This window comes from Ptychodera flava, chromosome 9, assembly GCF_041260155.1.
Source record: "Ptychodera flava strain L36383 chromosome 9, AS_Pfla_20210202, whole genome shotgun sequence".
Classification (NCBI taxonomy): domain Eukaryota; kingdom Metazoa; phylum Hemichordata; class Enteropneusta; family Ptychoderidae; genus Ptychodera; species Ptychodera flava.
The window spans coordinates 35,210,438-35,229,009 of record NC_091936.1 but is presented as its reverse complement, the minus strand read 5'-3'; the positions used below and the strand labels follow the sequence as shown (position 1 = coordinate 35,229,009).

The following is an 18,572-nucleotide window of genomic DNA, read 5'->3' as shown; positions in this document are numbered from 1 at the left end:
TGAAATATGAACTTGGCAGGAAAAGGAGAAAGGCGGGCACCCAATTTCAACTCCGGGAAATTCTCAATCTTAAGTTTATTGTAGACGTGCGGTTTTTTCAAGAACTGTCCATTTACTGGGTACGTCCTGTGAACAAATTTGTTTCTTTGACTGTCATAGCAACCATGTCAATGTTGTTTTTGCATGCTTTGGCTCAGTTTTACTGCGACATAAGTTTAGTTGTGTGAAGAAAATTGCAACTTCAAAGTACGTGCATGATTATCTTTACTTTCCCATCCACTTGTAATATCTTGGCAAACTTTGATGCGTTTGGTATGTATTATTGACAGTGAGGTCAGCCCGGTGAACTTCAAGATGCATGCAGTTGACCATTGAGAAATGATGTCGAACTCTCAGCCAAAACTCATCCAAACACCTTACAGTGAAGTGTAGAAACCAAAGGAAAATCAAAATCTCAGCTAACAGAATCAGATATATTGTTTTCCAAAAACTTAGCCAAAATCGATTGTACGAATCTGAGATCACAACCATTTCCTTGTCTCAAATGAGACTGAGTTACAGAGGCATTTTGATTTGCGTCCATAAACCGATGCAAGTTATTTTTGCTGGAGTAGGCTTCTCTTATGTCACAAGCTTGTCAAGCAAAGGTGGCCAATCCGATAGATGACTGATCCAGTACACACTTATTTTCCAGAATTTTTTATTTTGTCTTCTTTTCTTTATTGTTATCGGTACGTGAGTTTATCATATCTTGTCGCTTATTACTATGCAAATCCGAACGAGAAAAATCGTATTGTATGCAAGAAGTTTTGACCTGGCCGATCGACTAGTTAGTTATTGCAACAGTGAGTGCCATCGTGGACTACTGTCTATGGTGTCATGCATCTTTTACTTTTTTCAACTCGAATTTATGTCTCAGACAGCTTGCATGGTAAGAGTGGTATCCATGGATACCATCAGTACGCGATAGACATTATTTCATGGTCTCAACAAAACGGTTTACTCTGAGCAAAACGCAATTATGGAGGAAGGAAGACAGGCGTCCATTAGACGAGCTGATACACTGTTATGTTTCCTTTGCAGGGCGTCCAAGAATACCTCGACGTCCCGACACAAGGAAGTTACCAAGGTTAAAACTTCGACATCTTCCGTCAATGTGACATGTCAGCGGGGATATGTGCAGGACCGGGTAAAACGATTAATACCGGGGTAAGTGCAACTATTTAATACTAAAATCGAAATTGTGATGATATTGAGAATATTATTAACAATAACAGCGAATCTTACTAAAGTTCTAGCACTTACCGACTCATTACACTTGTTTTATGGTAAATTTGTATAGAGTTGTCTTGTTACCTTTGAAAGTAAATCGACTGGTTTCACAGGCGCGTTTTACGTGAGATTGACCGTAGTGTAAACTTTACTTCACTTGGCAAAGTCCGATAGCTTCAGGACAGGATTACTTAACGACAGAAGACTGAGATGATCATGCCTGTTATATGTTTTGTATTGATAAATTTTGATTTGCTTTTTTGTACAATGTGTTATCTTTTGTCTAAATGGTTGCGTCTGTTTGAAATGCGATATAATATATTTTCAATTTTTATTTAAAATGTTCGATGTTCTTGTAATTTGAGCAGGTTCTGCAAACGGAGGAATAAATGAATGTGATGCAAAGCCAAACTCCGACGACACCAAAAAACAGAAAAGAAGACCTAATGCACAGACCTAGAAACTTCCACCTACTTTATAAGTTTCATACTGTTTACATTGAAACAAAGAGTAGTTCGCACGCACCCAGGTCTTCTTCTTTGGATGTTCCTTTTATGAAGGCATGCTAAAAAAATAAAAAGAGCAGAGATGCCTGTATTGCTTCTCAATTCAACTCAAGTAATAACTGATCAGGCTATTTAATTTTTAATCCTTCCAAACGGATTTGAATTAACCTGGAATTGTTTTTATCGCTTTACAAGGTCAATATTTAAAATAGCGGGACGATAAAGAGATTGATTTTATTCTAATGATCTTTGCCTCGAAAACTTCTCTTCCGTTGATCTAGATTTGACATACATGCTCACCTTTTCCTGGAACCGGGATACCGGACATGGAAAGAATTCGAAAGAATGGAAAGGACGGACTATCCGTACGGAATAGCTGGTACTGGTAAGGACACAAACGTCAAAATGGCACAAGCTACGGTGTACTGAAATCATTAACGGGTGGTTGCGGTCCACGTACATGACAAACCTTGTCAAGTTTATCTTTTAACATTTGTTATTTTTTCATCCACATTACAACTAATTAAATAATTTATACTTTTCCGTTGGATTAGGCGATATCATAGACAGTGTACTGAAAATGTTGCCGGCCGCTGGAAAACGAGACCGGTTTGGGTGAGCAAAATGCTCATGTATTACATAGATGACACTAACAGACTCTCACACCTCAATGAGCTGAGATGGAATATCTCACATCAGTTTAATCTTTACGGCCCTGATACGTCTTTTGCGGCCCGAGGTCGTACGGCGGAAGGGCCCGAGCGTGCGAGGGCCCGTACGCCGTACGACCAAGGGCCGCAAAAGCCGTATCAGGGCCGTAAAGGTTTTATCATATACCTTATGGAATGATAAATATGTATTTTACATAATATTCAACAATGTTTAGGAGATAAAAATGCGTGCGATATCAAAAATTCAACGCCATTTGTGTCAGTTTTTCATAAATACGATGACCGCTTCCCGTCGCGGATTGACATACATAATGACGTCATTTGTTTACCTGAAGAATTCTAGAACGCGCAAAGCAACATCCGTACTGTACTTGACCAACAGAGATCAAGGCTGAAATCGAGGTGTAAGGAGGACAAAAGCGTGATGTCAGTTTCTGGTAATTTATACTGAACAGGCACGCACTTAGGATACACAGGATTTCACTAGAATTTAGAAATAAATGCCGATATCACCTGCGCGGCTCCACTGTCGCCACGCGCAACTACGATCTGAGCGAGCAGACGTTTTCCTAATCTCGCGCTGGCTTTGTGTACGAATGGAACGTTTGCCGATAGCAACGCGCTTAGTAACCAGAATCGAGATAGTTCAGAAATGCACGCGATTGCCCATATTTGGGCACCGGGCCGGGGCGTGATACGTAAAAAAAATGCACGGATCTGAGGGCGCTTTCTCCCATAGCTTTTCACAGGCATGTGAATGTAGGTATATGATAATGGGAATTTCTGCCTCACACGAACAGGACACGAATGCAGACGCAAATTCCCGAACGAGTGTGAGACATCTCAGTCCATTTGGGAGTAGGATTATTTTTCTGACATCCCTTCAAAACTGAAAAAATCGCAGTTCTTGTGTTGTTGTTTTTTGTGAACAACGTAGTCACCAATGATTTGCTTTTATTCACATTAATAACCTTCGAAAATTTATAGTCTACATTTATTCACATCAAATGCTGTGCTTGACATGTTTATAGACATTTCATTGGAACTGCAGCACAGCTTGCGCAGTAATGTTTACGATGAATTATTGACTTTTAAGTGTGCCAGCCTACCTGCTCCATAGTTCAGAGTTTAACCCTTTGCCTGCTGTAATTTTTCCTATCAAAATTTTAATGCAATATTTTACCACTTTGTGAATTTTTCTGTAAGTTTTTTCATAATTTTGGACCAAATGCATATCGCATTCTATCGGCTACATTTTTTATCAAAATTTTGGCAAAATTCAGAAAAAAAATGACTGTAGTATGTTTTATAAAGATGACAAAAATTAACTTTGGTGCTCAAAGGGTTACTAATACAGAAGGTGACCTCCCATTCGTCGAACAATACGCTAGCTCTTGGAGGGGAACACAGGGACATGACTAATGACCATTCGTCAAATGAAACCACGATGAATCTGAGACAAAACTTAGATTTTCCTCACACATTACGTTTAATATCGAGTATGAAAACGAATCGATAACACGCTGGAGAAAAGTAAAGCAACTATAACATGGTCTTATATTGCGTTCACACTACGTAAAACTTGATGCGTTTGAGAGACACTGTTTGTGATTCGCAAAACACGGAAGGTCGGGTTGAGCACTTTTGCATAGACTAAATTTCAGCTATTTTTTATAATGACCCTGCATGCTCGCTTTCTACATTTGTTGGATGCTTTCATCTGAGCAGACTGAATTCAGAAATTTGACCTCTTCATCAAACCGATTGTTGCCCGAGATGCAGTATTCTCTGCCACCAAAACGAAAGTGAAATGACTGTTACAGTTTACAAATATCTGCCGCTTTGGAGCGTTTATAACGTTGCTGAAGCGGCTCTATCCATTCAGACGGCATATTCTGGATAAAGTTAAACCATACAATGGCTCAGGTCTGGCCGGTAGCACCATCTCAAATCAGAAATGTTCCAGGACCAGTAAGGACCTTTCAAACGTAATTTATATGTCAATGTTGGACCCGTGACGTTCTCTGACATAACAAGATGATTATGATAGATAATAAAAATATATAAGTATTTCTTAGTATATATAATTCAAAAATATAACCTTTTAGTTGTGGTTATTTAAGCGTATGACTGGTTTGAAGATTTTATCGTTGGAATGGTGAAAGGGTTGGAGAACGTTAACATTGCTTACAATAGAGATATTGTATGTTCGTTTCACAGGGAAAGACACGAAGTTTGTCGCCGTTGCATATTGGTTGGTAGTTCAGGGGTCAGCCTCGGAAAAAACGTCGGCAGCCAAATCGATAAATACGATGTTGTAATTAGGTATGCGTGCATTTTGTGGTGGTCGGTCGTTTCATGGTATATCCGTGGTTTGCAAACTTCCATCATTCTTTAAGTCTCCAAAGATAAAATCTCTAAAGTATTGCAACACCCTAAAATATGATTTGAAGTCCGCTCCAAAACAGACACGCTTTACTAGAAAAAATGTTATTGGACAACGTTTAGGCCGCGTTCACAAACACTTCTGGAGGGACTTGAAAAAACTAAGGAGACATTGAGGGGAAATTGAAAATACTGAAAGCAGTATAGATAAACAACTAATGCTGTTGATTGGAAGTATCGTAATGGACCACAATTGAACAAAAAGACACCCAAAAATGTGTACTTACTTAATACACTCACATGTTCAAATCAGGCACTTTCTCACGCCCATGAATTTTAGCAAAAATCACATGAAACTGCGTCAGCCACTTTTTTGCGCCAAGAAAAAATACTTAGCCGTTTGAGAGCAGTTCAAACATGGTGACCTAGATTGCAGTGTACCTCTCGGCCGGTGCAGAATATTTGGGAATTTTAGCTCACAGTGTACGCACAATAATTTGCAGAATTCTCCTGCAGAGCTGTGAAACCAAAGGTGCGTTTTAAGTTACATGACTGATTTGTACCTGTCGGTAATGACAGACCATGTCAGAGAGCCCCTGTCATTTCATCTACATTAGTGGAAAACTGTGCATGTATTGACTGGCTATGAGGTATACGCTTAAACTTCTTCTTCGACCAGAGTCACCACAAACAGTTCTCTGATATTGTCTCAAGAAATAGGTGGTGTTTTGTGAGATTCAAAGTGAAAGGCAAAAAGCGAATAATATGCTATATCGTATCGAATATATGTCATTTACATGACATTAAAGCATGTTCAATTGTAGCCGCCATCCTCTCTAAACCAACCAACCAACCAACAGACAACCAACCAAGCGACCTACAAGCTTGCTGCCTTTGTTCTTTCACTTTACCACCTATACCCAACACTTTAGAGATCCCTGCTCTGAAATACCACGCTTGATATAGTCATTGTATACATCAACATGTACAATGTTCTCGACAGTTGAGGCCAGGAAGTCACCTAGTTTCCAATTTTCCCACTGATCACTTTTGCCTTTTTACAACAAAAGGTGACGCTTTTGCCATAAAAGCAAGATATTGAAATATGTTTCCAATCACCGCCTTTGAGGAGCAAAGATACAGTTCATAGTTTGGAGAAGCGTTAAAATTATTAGTTATTACTTTTCGATATTGTCGGGAGTGCTCACTCAAAAGACCAGAGACAATTTTCTCTGCATATCCATCCCTCTTCCAGAGGTGTTTGTGAACAAGTGGCAATATCGCAACCATTGCAGTCAACCGGTAACTTATTGTGGCGGCCTTGGATATGTTTACAACGACCACTGCCTTTTAAGTATACAAAGAATATGTCTCTGAAGATGCGCGGACGTATTACATTAAAACTGGGCATAGAGACAATGTTCTATCATGTATATATCAATCGCGATTTGTTTCAAAATAGGATAACATGTGACTGCATGCCCGGTAGCCATTTACTTTTTAAATTTTAGCCATGTTTATGGTTCGATAGCTTTCATTCTTCGAACTTTACATAACATGGTGTTTGGTGGTGCAGGACTAGACCGTGTGTTATCCATTTTGTAAGGAAAGTTTTCATTAGGAATCATTTTATACACATGCCTCTACTGATGTTGTTCAAAATATGCATAAGCATATATATTGGTGTGAATGATTACTTGTGTGTAGATATGTATTGAGAGACAGAAGAAAATGGAAAAAGTAGCAAAGTCTAAGATCTTAGCAACATGCCCTCATTCCCTTATTTTACCCGGCGATTATTTATCAATCGCGCACGACAATGGAACGTGTCTGATGGTCCAGCCATGAACATTAATTGCAAACTTTAGTGAAAAGAGTGTAAATGGACTCTTCAAATTCTGTGCGTCTTTCACATGAGTATAAAATACAGTTTATCAACAACTACAGCAGGGACTTTGTTATCGACGATGATTGTTGAATACATTCTGCATTTTCTTGATTTCATGACTGGTTTAGAATGAACGATGCCAAGGTGGAGAACTATGAAGCAGATGTCGGGAAGAAGACGACATTTAGATTTGTTTACCCCGAGAGCGCAGCACCTGCTGCAAATAGATCTGTGTATGAGACTGATACAGATATTGCATTTTTAGTTTACAAGCCAAAAGACATCGTTTGGCTGGAAGCAGTACTCAAAACGGTATGTTGCATATGACTGGCTGTTTTATAAGCTTACGTTTTGTTACGGTGTTGTGCGCATGTGTGAAATGCACCTTCAAGTCAGTCTCTACAATTGTTGTGGCGTTGGTGATAGTGGTAATAATAACAGTATAACAACGACGACGTCAACAACGACGACGACGATGATGATAATGATGTAGTCATGTGCATTCAGAACACCTTGTTCGTGGATACCTTTTTAAGTAATGTGCACCTCGAAAGAGAAAGACGTAACTTTTGCTCCAACTTCCAAAATGAAACTATTCTCTTACCAAATCAACAATAAAAATCACGGGTCGCCGTGAAAATTTTGGAACAAGCGAAACAAATTACCCAACATTTTGCTATATTTGAAATTCAAAATGGCCGCCATCCTTGTGTTAACTCTATGGAGGAAAATAAAATTTTCGAATTTCAATAAACTAGGCCAGTGAAAAGTTTTCTTACACCAAGAGCTTTAAAATGAACCTCAACAAGGGTATATCAGAAAAGAATTGTACGAGTTTGAGAGTCCGGATATCTGTCCCCGAGGCGCGATCTACCTCATTTAATGGGTCACATAACATTTTTATCAATATCTGAAAAGGGCTGTCAAGCTAAATGTCAATTTAAAAAAAAATAAAAACAGAGGAGTATTAAATGATAGATAAACCTGGTAAAATAACAAGGGTCATGAGCTATCATGTATTGCAGGTTTTGCAGGTCAACTCCCTTCTTAAATTAAGAATATTCTGATATTCAGGGAAATAAGATATTTGACTATTTACATACAGTACATTTAAAAAATATTTTATCACTGACTTACTTCAAGGTAGGTAAAATCCATCAAGGTAGAATGCGCCTCGGGGACAGATATTTTGACTCTCAAATTGTTCCAATTCTTTTATGATCTACTGCTTATGGAGGCTAATTTTAAAGCTCTTGGTGTAAGAAAAATATTTACTGTCTTAGTTTTTTGGAAATCAAAAATTTATTTTTTCTCCACAGAGTTAACACAGGGATTTTGAATTTCAAATATCCTAAAATGTTAACAAGTAACAAATTATGCTCGGTGACTCAAGAATTTTATTCTTAATTCGGCACGGTAAGACAATGGTTGAAAGTTTTCTTGAGGAAAGTTTGAGCAAAAGTTTAAGTCTTTCACTTTCGAGGCACATACTTATACTTATGTGCATGAAGAGTATGGTGAGCCTGATAAACTGATCAGATCAGGTCACAGATTTCCACTTGTGGGTTATCGTACTGCTTTCTCGCTCGATTACTTATTCAGGAGGACCCTAGAAAGACAGACACGTTTAAGAACTTTGTGCCAGGGGTAATGACCACACCAGCCAAACAGGTCCGTTTAGTAAGTCCAGGACTCCATGTTGAGGCTCGTGACAAATTTTTGTCCTCTAAGGTAAATGTTAGTCAAAGAGTGTAATTTAAACAGAATTATATTTTCGTCGTATCAGGCATACAATGTTAGGCACTGAATGCAGTGTTGCGTGCGCACTAATCCGTCCAACAATCTATCTTTTCACTTATTTGTTCATCAGTCAATTTGTCCACCCATTCACCTATTTATCCGTCACCTACCTATCCATTTCCTCCAACATAGATACATAGATACAAACATAGATTCATAGATACAAACATAGATAGATAGATCGATCGATCGATCGATCGATAGATAGATAGATAGATAGATAGGTAGGTAGGTAGATACATACATACATGCATGCATGCATGCATGCATACATAGGATAGGATAGGATAAATAATTTATATAGCGCCTAGTATCCATCAGCAATGTTCACTGGCGCTTTACACTAGGTCACAGGTAAGCTCTCTTGAAGAAATGAGTCTTAAGCAGAGATCTGAAGGTGCGAATGTCCGGGGCTGATCGAAGAGGAGCTGGCAGTTTGTTCCATAGAATTGATGAGGAATAGGAGAAGGATCTGTCACCGTATGATTTTAACCGAGTTCGTGGAACTTTAAGTGTGGTTTGTAGACTTGATCGTAGAGATCTGCTAGGGGTGTTGACTTCAATGAGTTCGGCCAGGTATGAAGGAGCGAGTCCATGTATTGATTTATATGTGAGAAGTAGGATTTTGAACTGAATTCTGTAAGACACGGGGAGCCAGTGAAGTTCCTTCAGGATTGGTGTAATGTGATCCCTTTTCCTTGTTTTTGTGATGAGACGGGCAGCCGAGTTTTGTGCTCTTTGTAGTAATCTGATGTATGATACATACATACATACATACATACATACATACATACATACATACATACATACATACATACATACATACATACATGCCGATTCATGTATTGACTTTCAACACTATCATTGCTTCATGCAGAAAAGACCGTCATGTGGATACGTTGCCTTGGTAATGGCTTTACACTACTGCGACCACGTGGACATAACCGGTTATGGTTTTGATCCAAAAGTACCAGTACACTATTTCAAAGGCAAAGATCAGGGGATGCCGAAGTGGGGCTCACACTCTTGGACTGATGAAGAGCAACATATTCTACAAATGCTACACTGTGGCATAATTGAACATGACCTGACCGGGCACTTTGCCAAAAAAGTGAAAGGATGGGAAGATCCTTCTGTTAATTGCACGAGGAGGTAGCCACATGCACTAGAGTAGTTTACGAGATCATATCAACCACAAAAACAATGTGAAACAGTGACTTTTTCTACGCTTGTAGATCATGGAGGGACATCGCTTCATTATTAACCCTCTGTAATGAAGATTTTAGTGATTTTGCAGACCCGGTGTTCACACTGATTCCCACTGACGGACTTAAAAAGTGGAAGAAATCTAGTTGCACAGTTCACTCCAAAGGCAGAAACGTTGTTCGGGTCGTAGTTCAGCGTTCAGCAGTACAAGGGGGGAATTTGACAAGCACAGAGAACTGATGATGCAGTCTATTAATGCGAAATATCAAGTCAGTTTGACAAGTATTGTGTCCGAATGGGTTTGATCGCTGACTTCGTTGCTAAATGAATACTTACCAGGGGTTTCGACTTCGAATATTAATGTATTCATATCTTTTTTGAGATTTGGTCATTTTTTACTTTTTTTGTCCATCATACTTTAACACCAATGTTGCATATCAACAAGGCCCCAAGTACAACACTTCATGATGCGCTGCACCTTCGCACAAAATATTCACGTTAACCATGCCGCCGTTTAATACTTTTTGAAATGGATATGTATACTTATATACGAAGGACACAGATGAAAGTTTCTACAGATACTGATACCCCCATTGCGACATATAAATACTGTAAAATGAGAGCTAGAATGATAAAAACTATCAAAGCCACTTTGCCGTTCTTAGCCAAACCGAATAAAATTATCCACCATCAGAGAGAATGTCTATTTTTATCTTTTCATGAATACATGTGTATTAACTGAAATATGAGTCATAAAATAACAGTCCTGTTTGATCAAATATCCAATCTATCAATATATATTACAACCTTGGTATTCATCGGTATTTACCATTTTGCAGTAAAAGAGAAAGTGTAAAGCTACACATAATTATCAAAATAAGTTATTACTGCTTTGATAATCCTATTTTATAGTTTTTTTGGTCTTTTTGCACACTTCTGACTTGCCGATTAAACATGCGCAATTTGCCATACTACTATAAATAAAAGTACTTGACAACTCAAAAGGGCATAGGAGAAGGAATTGGAACATTGTAAAGCAAAATGACTATTATCAAATCCTTAGCAATATCAAAAAAATCTTATTTACTGTGACAAACTACGATATCCAGACACCTATCTAAAACAAATCAACTGATTGCTTTACACTTAATCTTCCCTTTTAATTATCAAGATACCGTTGAATGTCCACATATATTGTTCAGCATTGCAAATTAGATTGAGTATAGGCACATATACAAATATCCGAAGTCTTCACTGTGTCATAAACCATTTCATGAATCTTTGTTTCTTAAATTTGTCAATTTGGTCGTCACGCTTGCAAAGTATTGCAGCGCTATAATTTTTTCATGGGTAAATTTTAGAAATGACAGCAACACGTAATTATGAGTTTTTTATTCTCATAATTACGACTTTTAAATCTCGTATTTACGAGTTTTTATTTCTCGTAATTACGAGAATTGAAAACTCGTAATTACGAGTTTTTGATTCTCGTAATTACGAGTTTTTAAATCTCGTAATTACGAGTTTTCATTTCTTATAATTACGAGTTTTTAAATTTCGTAATTACGAGTTTTTGATTCTCGTAATTACAAGCTTTTAAATTTCGTAATTACGAGTCTTTAAATTTCTTAATTACGAGATTTTATTTCTCGTAATTACGAGATTTGAAAACTCCTACTTACGAGTTTTTGATTCTCGTAATTACGAGTTTTTAAATCTCGTAGTTACCAGTTTTTATTTCGTAATTAAGATATTTTAAAAACTCGTAATTACGGGTTTTTCAGATGTCATTTTTCTGCTCTCGTACTTAGCACTCTCAATAGTGCGATGGCAGACAGAAATAGCCTTATCAAATTATGATGAAATCTTGGTCAGTCTGACGGCCAGGCATAAAATTACCATCAGCATGAGAACGCTGAAGAGGTGTTTAAGAAATCTACACCTGTTCAGAAGGAAAAAAATTAGTTATATTTCTGAAGTTGCTGAGTTTATCCAGCTCCAGATCCAAGGGTCAAATCAGTTGCCAGGTTACAGATGGACATATTTAAGATGCATACAAAGTGGATTTGTTGTCACACAGGAAACCGTGAGACATTTGCTTGGGCTTCTAGATCCTGTTGGAGTTGATCTTAGAAGACGTCGCAAGTTGAGGCGAAGGCAGTACTACAGTAAAAGACCAAACTTCATGTGGCATATTGATGGTTACGATAAACTCACGTCATACAGCATATACATTAATGGGTGCATTGATAGGTTTTCTCGCTTACTTTTATGGCTAGAAGCATACACAACTAACAAAGACCCAACAATATTATCGAGCTAGTACTTTGTCGAAGCCGTGAAAACAAGGAAAGGGTGTCCCCGCAGAATACCAGCAGATCATCTATGGACGTAGCACTGGAAACCAAAGGATAGAACACTGGTGGAGTATACTGAGAAAGCAGAATTCGCAGTTTCGGATAAATCTGTTTGAAAATATCAGAGATGATAGACTGTTTGATGGAAGTTTCCTTGATAAAAGTCTTATCCAGTTCTGTTTTTTAATTTTGTACAGGTAAGAGGTATACAGTTTGAACATTAAGAAACACATTTTCCAGGATGTTATTATTTCCTTTATGTCTTAAATCTTGTCAAAGAAACACAAAAGATGCAAATGAGCGAACAGTCAGTCCGTCAGTCACACCCACCAAATATTACCCCCAGTTTCATTATGAAGTCATTACCAACCATAATATGAAAAGTCACGTCAAACTTTGTCTTTTTATTCTTTAAAAAATTCTTGAGTCCACATCATCAATAAGTCATTATTTTTTCTTAACTATGCAAACTACAACCTCAAAAAACTGATCAAATCCTAGATTTGTGCATGAACACACCTGACACTAATATTTAATTGTATTAGTTAGAAAACAATTTGCTCTATGAGTGGAACCAAATTTAGTCACACATTCTGAGACACACAATTTCTCACATACACACCGACATACAAACATACGAAAGTAGACATCTTCTGTGTTGACTACATCCACATGTGGGTAAAAACACCCAAAAAAATTGATTATACATTGAACTTTGTTCCCTTTCACCGTAATATAGTGACATGAATTTTTTTATCAAATTCATATGCATAGAATGTCATTTGTCTCAGTGATTTATGAGTTGTCATTTTACATTTAAAGGCTGATTTGGATGATGTTTCCACTATATGGAACACACATCGTATCCGTTCCTCTCGCAACCAAAATATGCCCAGTGGTTGACCAATTCTATTGTATTCCATCCTAGAGTTGTATGGTGCCGACAATCAGTTACGTAGGGTGGATATGCTAGCAATCCAGTGCTGTGGAGAGGGATGTGTCCCCAAAGGAGAATATCCATGTGATGTGACCATATTTGATCTATGCTGTACTATTATGGAAGAATCTGACAGGGACAAACCATCAGATCCTTATGAGGCACCTACACTGTATGCACTATTGCAGAGTTCTATCAGAGCAGATTTGTGAAAATCGCTTGGACCCAGGAGCCACGCCGGTTGTGGTCGGTATAATTGAATACGTTTCTATCTAGTAAATATAGAAAGATGTTATTTGTGACCACACCTGTGAATAGATGTTTACTATTTTTGCTTCACTGTCGTTATTGCTGTTGTTTATGACAATAATGGTAATGAGGCTTACCACACACAATAATTATTCTATGTTTTTCATGTAAATGTCAGTTTGGCCATTTGACAGCATCATTCCGATTGTGATGATACCAATACCTGGTTTCAAGGATTGATCTTTGAAAGCGTCAATCAGTTCACTCTCAGTAACTGATGTTTTGCTTCTTTTACGAGTAGTAGCAATGTAGAAACGTAGCATGGGTAGCTTGGTCTCATCATACATCTCACCTATAGTTATCTTATCATCATGAACATTTTCAGTGAAATCCCACACATCAAAGTCAAAACTGGTGACAGAGCCTTTTCTAGATTGACTATGACGGGGAAACAAGCTCTGTCCTATTTCAAGTATTTCTGACTTCTTTGCTCTCTTGTTTTGGCTGACTGTTCTTGCGCCGCCACCTTGCTTTGTGCAAAATTGTACACTGCGTGTGGTGTCTTTCACAATCCATCCACTTTCAATCATTCTTGTGAGGCTGACATATTTGTAGATCTCAATTTTAATTTCTTCCGAAGTTTACTGAGTAGGGTATGTTTCCGCTTTGATCCAGAAGTGCCCTTTTTATAACGTTAAGATATTGCTATTCTGTTACCATGTCTCAATATACTTTGCTAACTGGTCGTCTGACATGTACTGGATTACACTGCTATCAATCTGGAAATAATAAAATAATACAACATTTTTAAACACCAACATTTTATGACAGCAATTAGCTTACATGCTAGTAAAATCTGGGAAAAGCTACATATGTTGTAAGCTGGTTTCATCAATATGATAGGGTACATTTCACTACTTATCTTTGTAATTTTAAAATGGAAATCTAATGAAGCCCTACAGCAGTGATTGCACTTTAATCACTGTATTTGCCCTGTTTTATCTTGTGTTGATAGGATTTTTAATCTCCCGGTCAAAATCATAAATTGTTGAAAACGACGGTAATAGTGAAATGACTTGAACCAAAAGCATTCGGCTTACTGCGTGCGCGGTGCTGTGAATGTTTATAATTTAGCAATCGCAGGGCTATGGGTATAACACGATGGCTGTACGCAGAGTTTCGCCAGAGGTCGAGGCTCAATTGCAGTCTACATCCAAGCAAATCCAAAACTATTCGAGCGACTGTTCTGTACTGTGCTATGCTAGGCCGTGCAGAGCAATCGCAGTACCGTACATAGAGTGAGCTGAATTCTTTGACTTGATCTCTCTATCCTCGAGCCCAGCTTTGTGGGTACTCCATTTACTTGGCATCTTTGGTGTAACAACCGTGCTTTTAAACACAAATTTAGAGAAACTGTAGCTTGTGCATTGGTGATATCTTTAATATTTGGTATCTGGCCATAATGAACATCTAGTTCAAATGGTGTTTTGCAAAGTTTCTCGTAATTAAAACCGGAATGATCAAACCACGTGCATTCAAAATGTCATATTGCACCCAGGGGGGTAGGGTACTATAAACATTTTCATGCGGTGGGTGTGCGGCCCAAGTTTAAAACAATCACCCATGTGTATTGTCAAAAACAGACCCATTCTTAGGGACTTTTTGTGAAAATCAGACCCATTGTTAGGGGATAATGCAGCAAGCAAGAACAAAATGAGCCGACCAGTTGTCAAGTAGAATACTAGCAAACAAAAGTATTAAAGGCCTGTGAGCTGCAAAGTCATTGAATTTGTTCAAGTTCAAATATTTCCAATAATTTCGGATACTATTTTATTTCTACAATAAAGTGATATTACCTTGCACTTTCATGAAAACAATAATTTGTTTTCCAATACTTCACATATTACAATGAAAATAGAGAATACCTTGTGTCAGTGAAGTACATTCAGTCCAATGAGATCTATTGGATAGAATCATGTTGGTCTATAAAAATGTTTATGGGTTTATGCACTTGTTTCACTATCTGTTTGAAAATTCACATTAGGGCGGCCAAATTTGGATGTGGCACCACTTTATCATTTATCTGGTTAAAACTTACATATGTGCTCACATTCGGAGGTTCATGTAACTTAGGGAACGAGCACAATTAACGGCAGGGGGGGCTGATAGAGAAAGTATGTGGCGCATATATTTTTACAGCCCCCCCCCCCTAACACCTGCAAAAATTTTAGTGCCCCCTCCCATCACCTGCAACAGAATTTTTGTGCCCCCCCCTCCCCAAAAAAGAAATCTTACATAGGTACAAAGTTGTACACATATATATAATCCTTACAACTTTTAATATATGCTTTAGTGAAAGCAACATTCTTGCATTCTTGAAATAAATAATAAACAAATAAATATAAAAATAATAAACAAACAAACAAAATAACATATGTTCAAGCTTTACTACTTGTAACACCTACAGCTACTTTTCAGTATGAAATTACCAAATACCTTTTAAACAATCTACAAGTTCATTCAGTGCTGTTATAGTTGTTATAGTTGAAGCATTGATTTAGAAATGAATTATTTTTAATGATGACAGTGTTCACTGCACATCTCCAAGTTAGTCTAACAAGCTCAAGTCAATTTTCAATAATAATATTGCTCATTTTACACATAACAACTGGATTGTGAAGTTTAAGACTTGGTATTTCATCATGCTACAAGAACTTTTACAAAGAACTCCAGCTTTAACAAAGAACAAAAATGCTGAAAAATATTCTCTGTCTGTCATGGTGTAAAAAATTTTGGTGGCCCACCCCTTACCTTCCCTGGAATTTTCATGGCCCACCCAAAGAACACTCATTTTTTTTCGTGCCCCCCCCCCCCATTTCCTCTTCCGCCCCCTGCCGTTAATTGTGCTCGGTCCCTTATGCTCAGAGAGTGTTGTCCTTATATTTAAAAGAAGCCAAGTAATTTAAGAAAGCAGACAGGTGGACTGCGAGGGCGACCGAGGGGGGAGAGCGCGAGAGAGGGGGTGTCCCCCTCTCGCAAGGCGAAATGAATTTTTGGAGTGGAAATGGTGTTCTCTGGTGGCATATCTGAGGTGACATTAAACTAATTCATTGAACATTCAGCTGAGACTGAAACAGTACTTTTGTTGTGTGTCTTAGACGTGGCTCACATAAAACAAAACAAACAAACATGATTTTGTTTTTTGTTTGTATTATTTATGACATACCGGTACTTGTGGTTTTATTTGCATTAAAGTCACCTGCAGTCTGCTTATTTCATTACTCATTATATATATTATATTTTAAACAGTCATTCTGTGTTTTAATGAAATTGTTGACATGTCAGTTGTAAGATAGGAATTTCAAAGTGTCAATTTTAAAGTTTGAATACAGTATTTTGAATGAAATGAGCTGTGAATGTATTTCACACATACTTAATCAGATGTCCTGAACTGTTGTACAGAAATGGATGTCAATCATTAATATCAAAGAGGAAAAAGAAGTAAATCAAAAACTTTCATGGGTGTTAAGACTTGACAGCCATCCAATTAAATCTCCTGAGAAGCCTTAGAGAGCTATTATAGCCAAAGCAGATGTGTGCAGTGTCTTGAGAGGACCTTTTCTTTTAACATTGAAACTATAAAAGCACAGCTAATTATGACGAAAACTGCCTTTTGTGAACTGTTATTGTAGTCATAAAAAAGCATCTATTTACAGAAAACCTATGACACAAAGGAAAATAGTTGCATCAATGAAAACAAAAAAAATCTTGTCATTTTTCTATTTCAAAAATATGTCACTGTATCAAATATATATTGCGATATATTTATGCATGTTGCTTTCTCATACTGAATTCTCAAAGAGAAAACAGAAAAATATAAAGAATTTGTCATGCTTTTCATATGAACTGCAGATTTCATAATGGTTCACTTTCACTTAGCAAACATCAAGATATCTCTGACATATATCTCTGATTTATTAAAGTACATCACCTGAAGGGCGCACCAAAAAATATGAAACATCCTGATATCTCTGATATATATGTCTTATATAATTAAGTCATGAGCTGGAAGGGCGTGCTGAAAAATGTCTGATATATTAATTAAGTAATACTCTCAAAGAGCCCACTGAAAATTATTGAACATACAGATATGATATATCTCTGATATACGTATGTCTGATATATTTAAGTTGGGTGTGCTGAAAATTATGTCTGATTATTAAAGTTACGCGCCCGAAGAGCGTACCAAAAAGTGCAACTGAATGATGAAATTTGTGGCTGACATGATGCAGGCCGTGTCAAAATCCAATATATATATATATATATATATATATATATATATATATATATATATATATATATATATATATATATATATATATATATAAACTATCTACTGTTGATTGACCAATCAGAGTGCTCAATTCAGGGTGTTTTATTTACTCATAAAGCCTTGGTCACCAAATTCCAGAAACGAATGACAGCGCCGTAGTAAAGTACTGTCCAATCAAAAGTGAACATGTCATATTCTGTAGACATCTGGTACGTTTTAATATTCAAATTTGGTAACACAGCGGAAACCAGCTGCAACACAAAATCTGCTGTGCCCTAGGGCATTTACATAATGTGCCCTAGAGCATTTATAGGATGTTCCATTACATTGGAAGGCTATTTCACATACAAAAGTTTTAATTCATATCCTAAACATGTTAAATTGACAAAGGGGACGGTTGACAGAAACACATTGAAAACGAAAATATATCAGTAAGGGGCGATAGTTTTTAAGTCGGATAAAACCCTCGTACTCGGGCTCTTCTGGTATATGAAGTCCAACCCTATGATAAAATGTCTCGGCCTGCGGCCTCGACATTTTATCGTTGGGTTGGACTTTATATACCAGAAGAGCCCTCGTACTCGGGCTTTATCCTATACATATATATATATATATAATATATATATATATATATATATATATATATATATATATATATATATATATATATATATATATATATATATATATATATATATATATATATATATATATATTCGTGTGGGGGAGTGTTTGTATATATAGAAAGAGGGAGAGACAGACAGGTACATATACATAAATACGTATAAATATAAGAAACTAATATGAAGTAAAAAGGCAAGTGTTCATGACAACATAATGTGTTGATGTAAGACTAGATATCGTTTCTTCGGTGGAAATCAGTAGCTCCACCTACGGCACAATGCAGGCAATGCATTAAATTCATCCGTCCTGTTGTTCTTTCACTCTCTACGATGATGCAACATCAC

At 37.2% G+C, this 18,572-nt stretch overlaps 1 protein-coding gene across 1 annotated transcript in view; it reads left to right on the top strand.

The window, feature by feature from the left end:
- LOC139140835 (CMP-N-acetylneuraminate-beta-1,4-galactoside alpha-2,3-sialyltransferase-like) overlaps positions 1 to 10,519 on the top strand; it is a 145,618-nt gene extending 135,099 nt beyond the window's left edge. The window contains exons 5-8 of the mRNA XM_070710284.1: positions 4,670 to 4,774; positions 6,851 to 7,034; positions 8,325 to 8,453; positions 9,400 to 10,519. Coding sequence (XP_070566385.1) covers positions 4,670 to 4,774; positions 6,851 to 7,034; positions 8,325 to 8,453; positions 9,400 to 9,678 — 697 coding nt within the window. The 3' untranslated portion in view covers positions 9,679 to 10,519. The remainder of the gene's footprint in view (positions 1 to 4,669; positions 4,775 to 6,850; positions 7,035 to 8,324; positions 8,454 to 9,399) is intronic.
- The last annotated feature ends 8,053 nt before the right edge of the window (positions 10,520 to 18,572 follow it).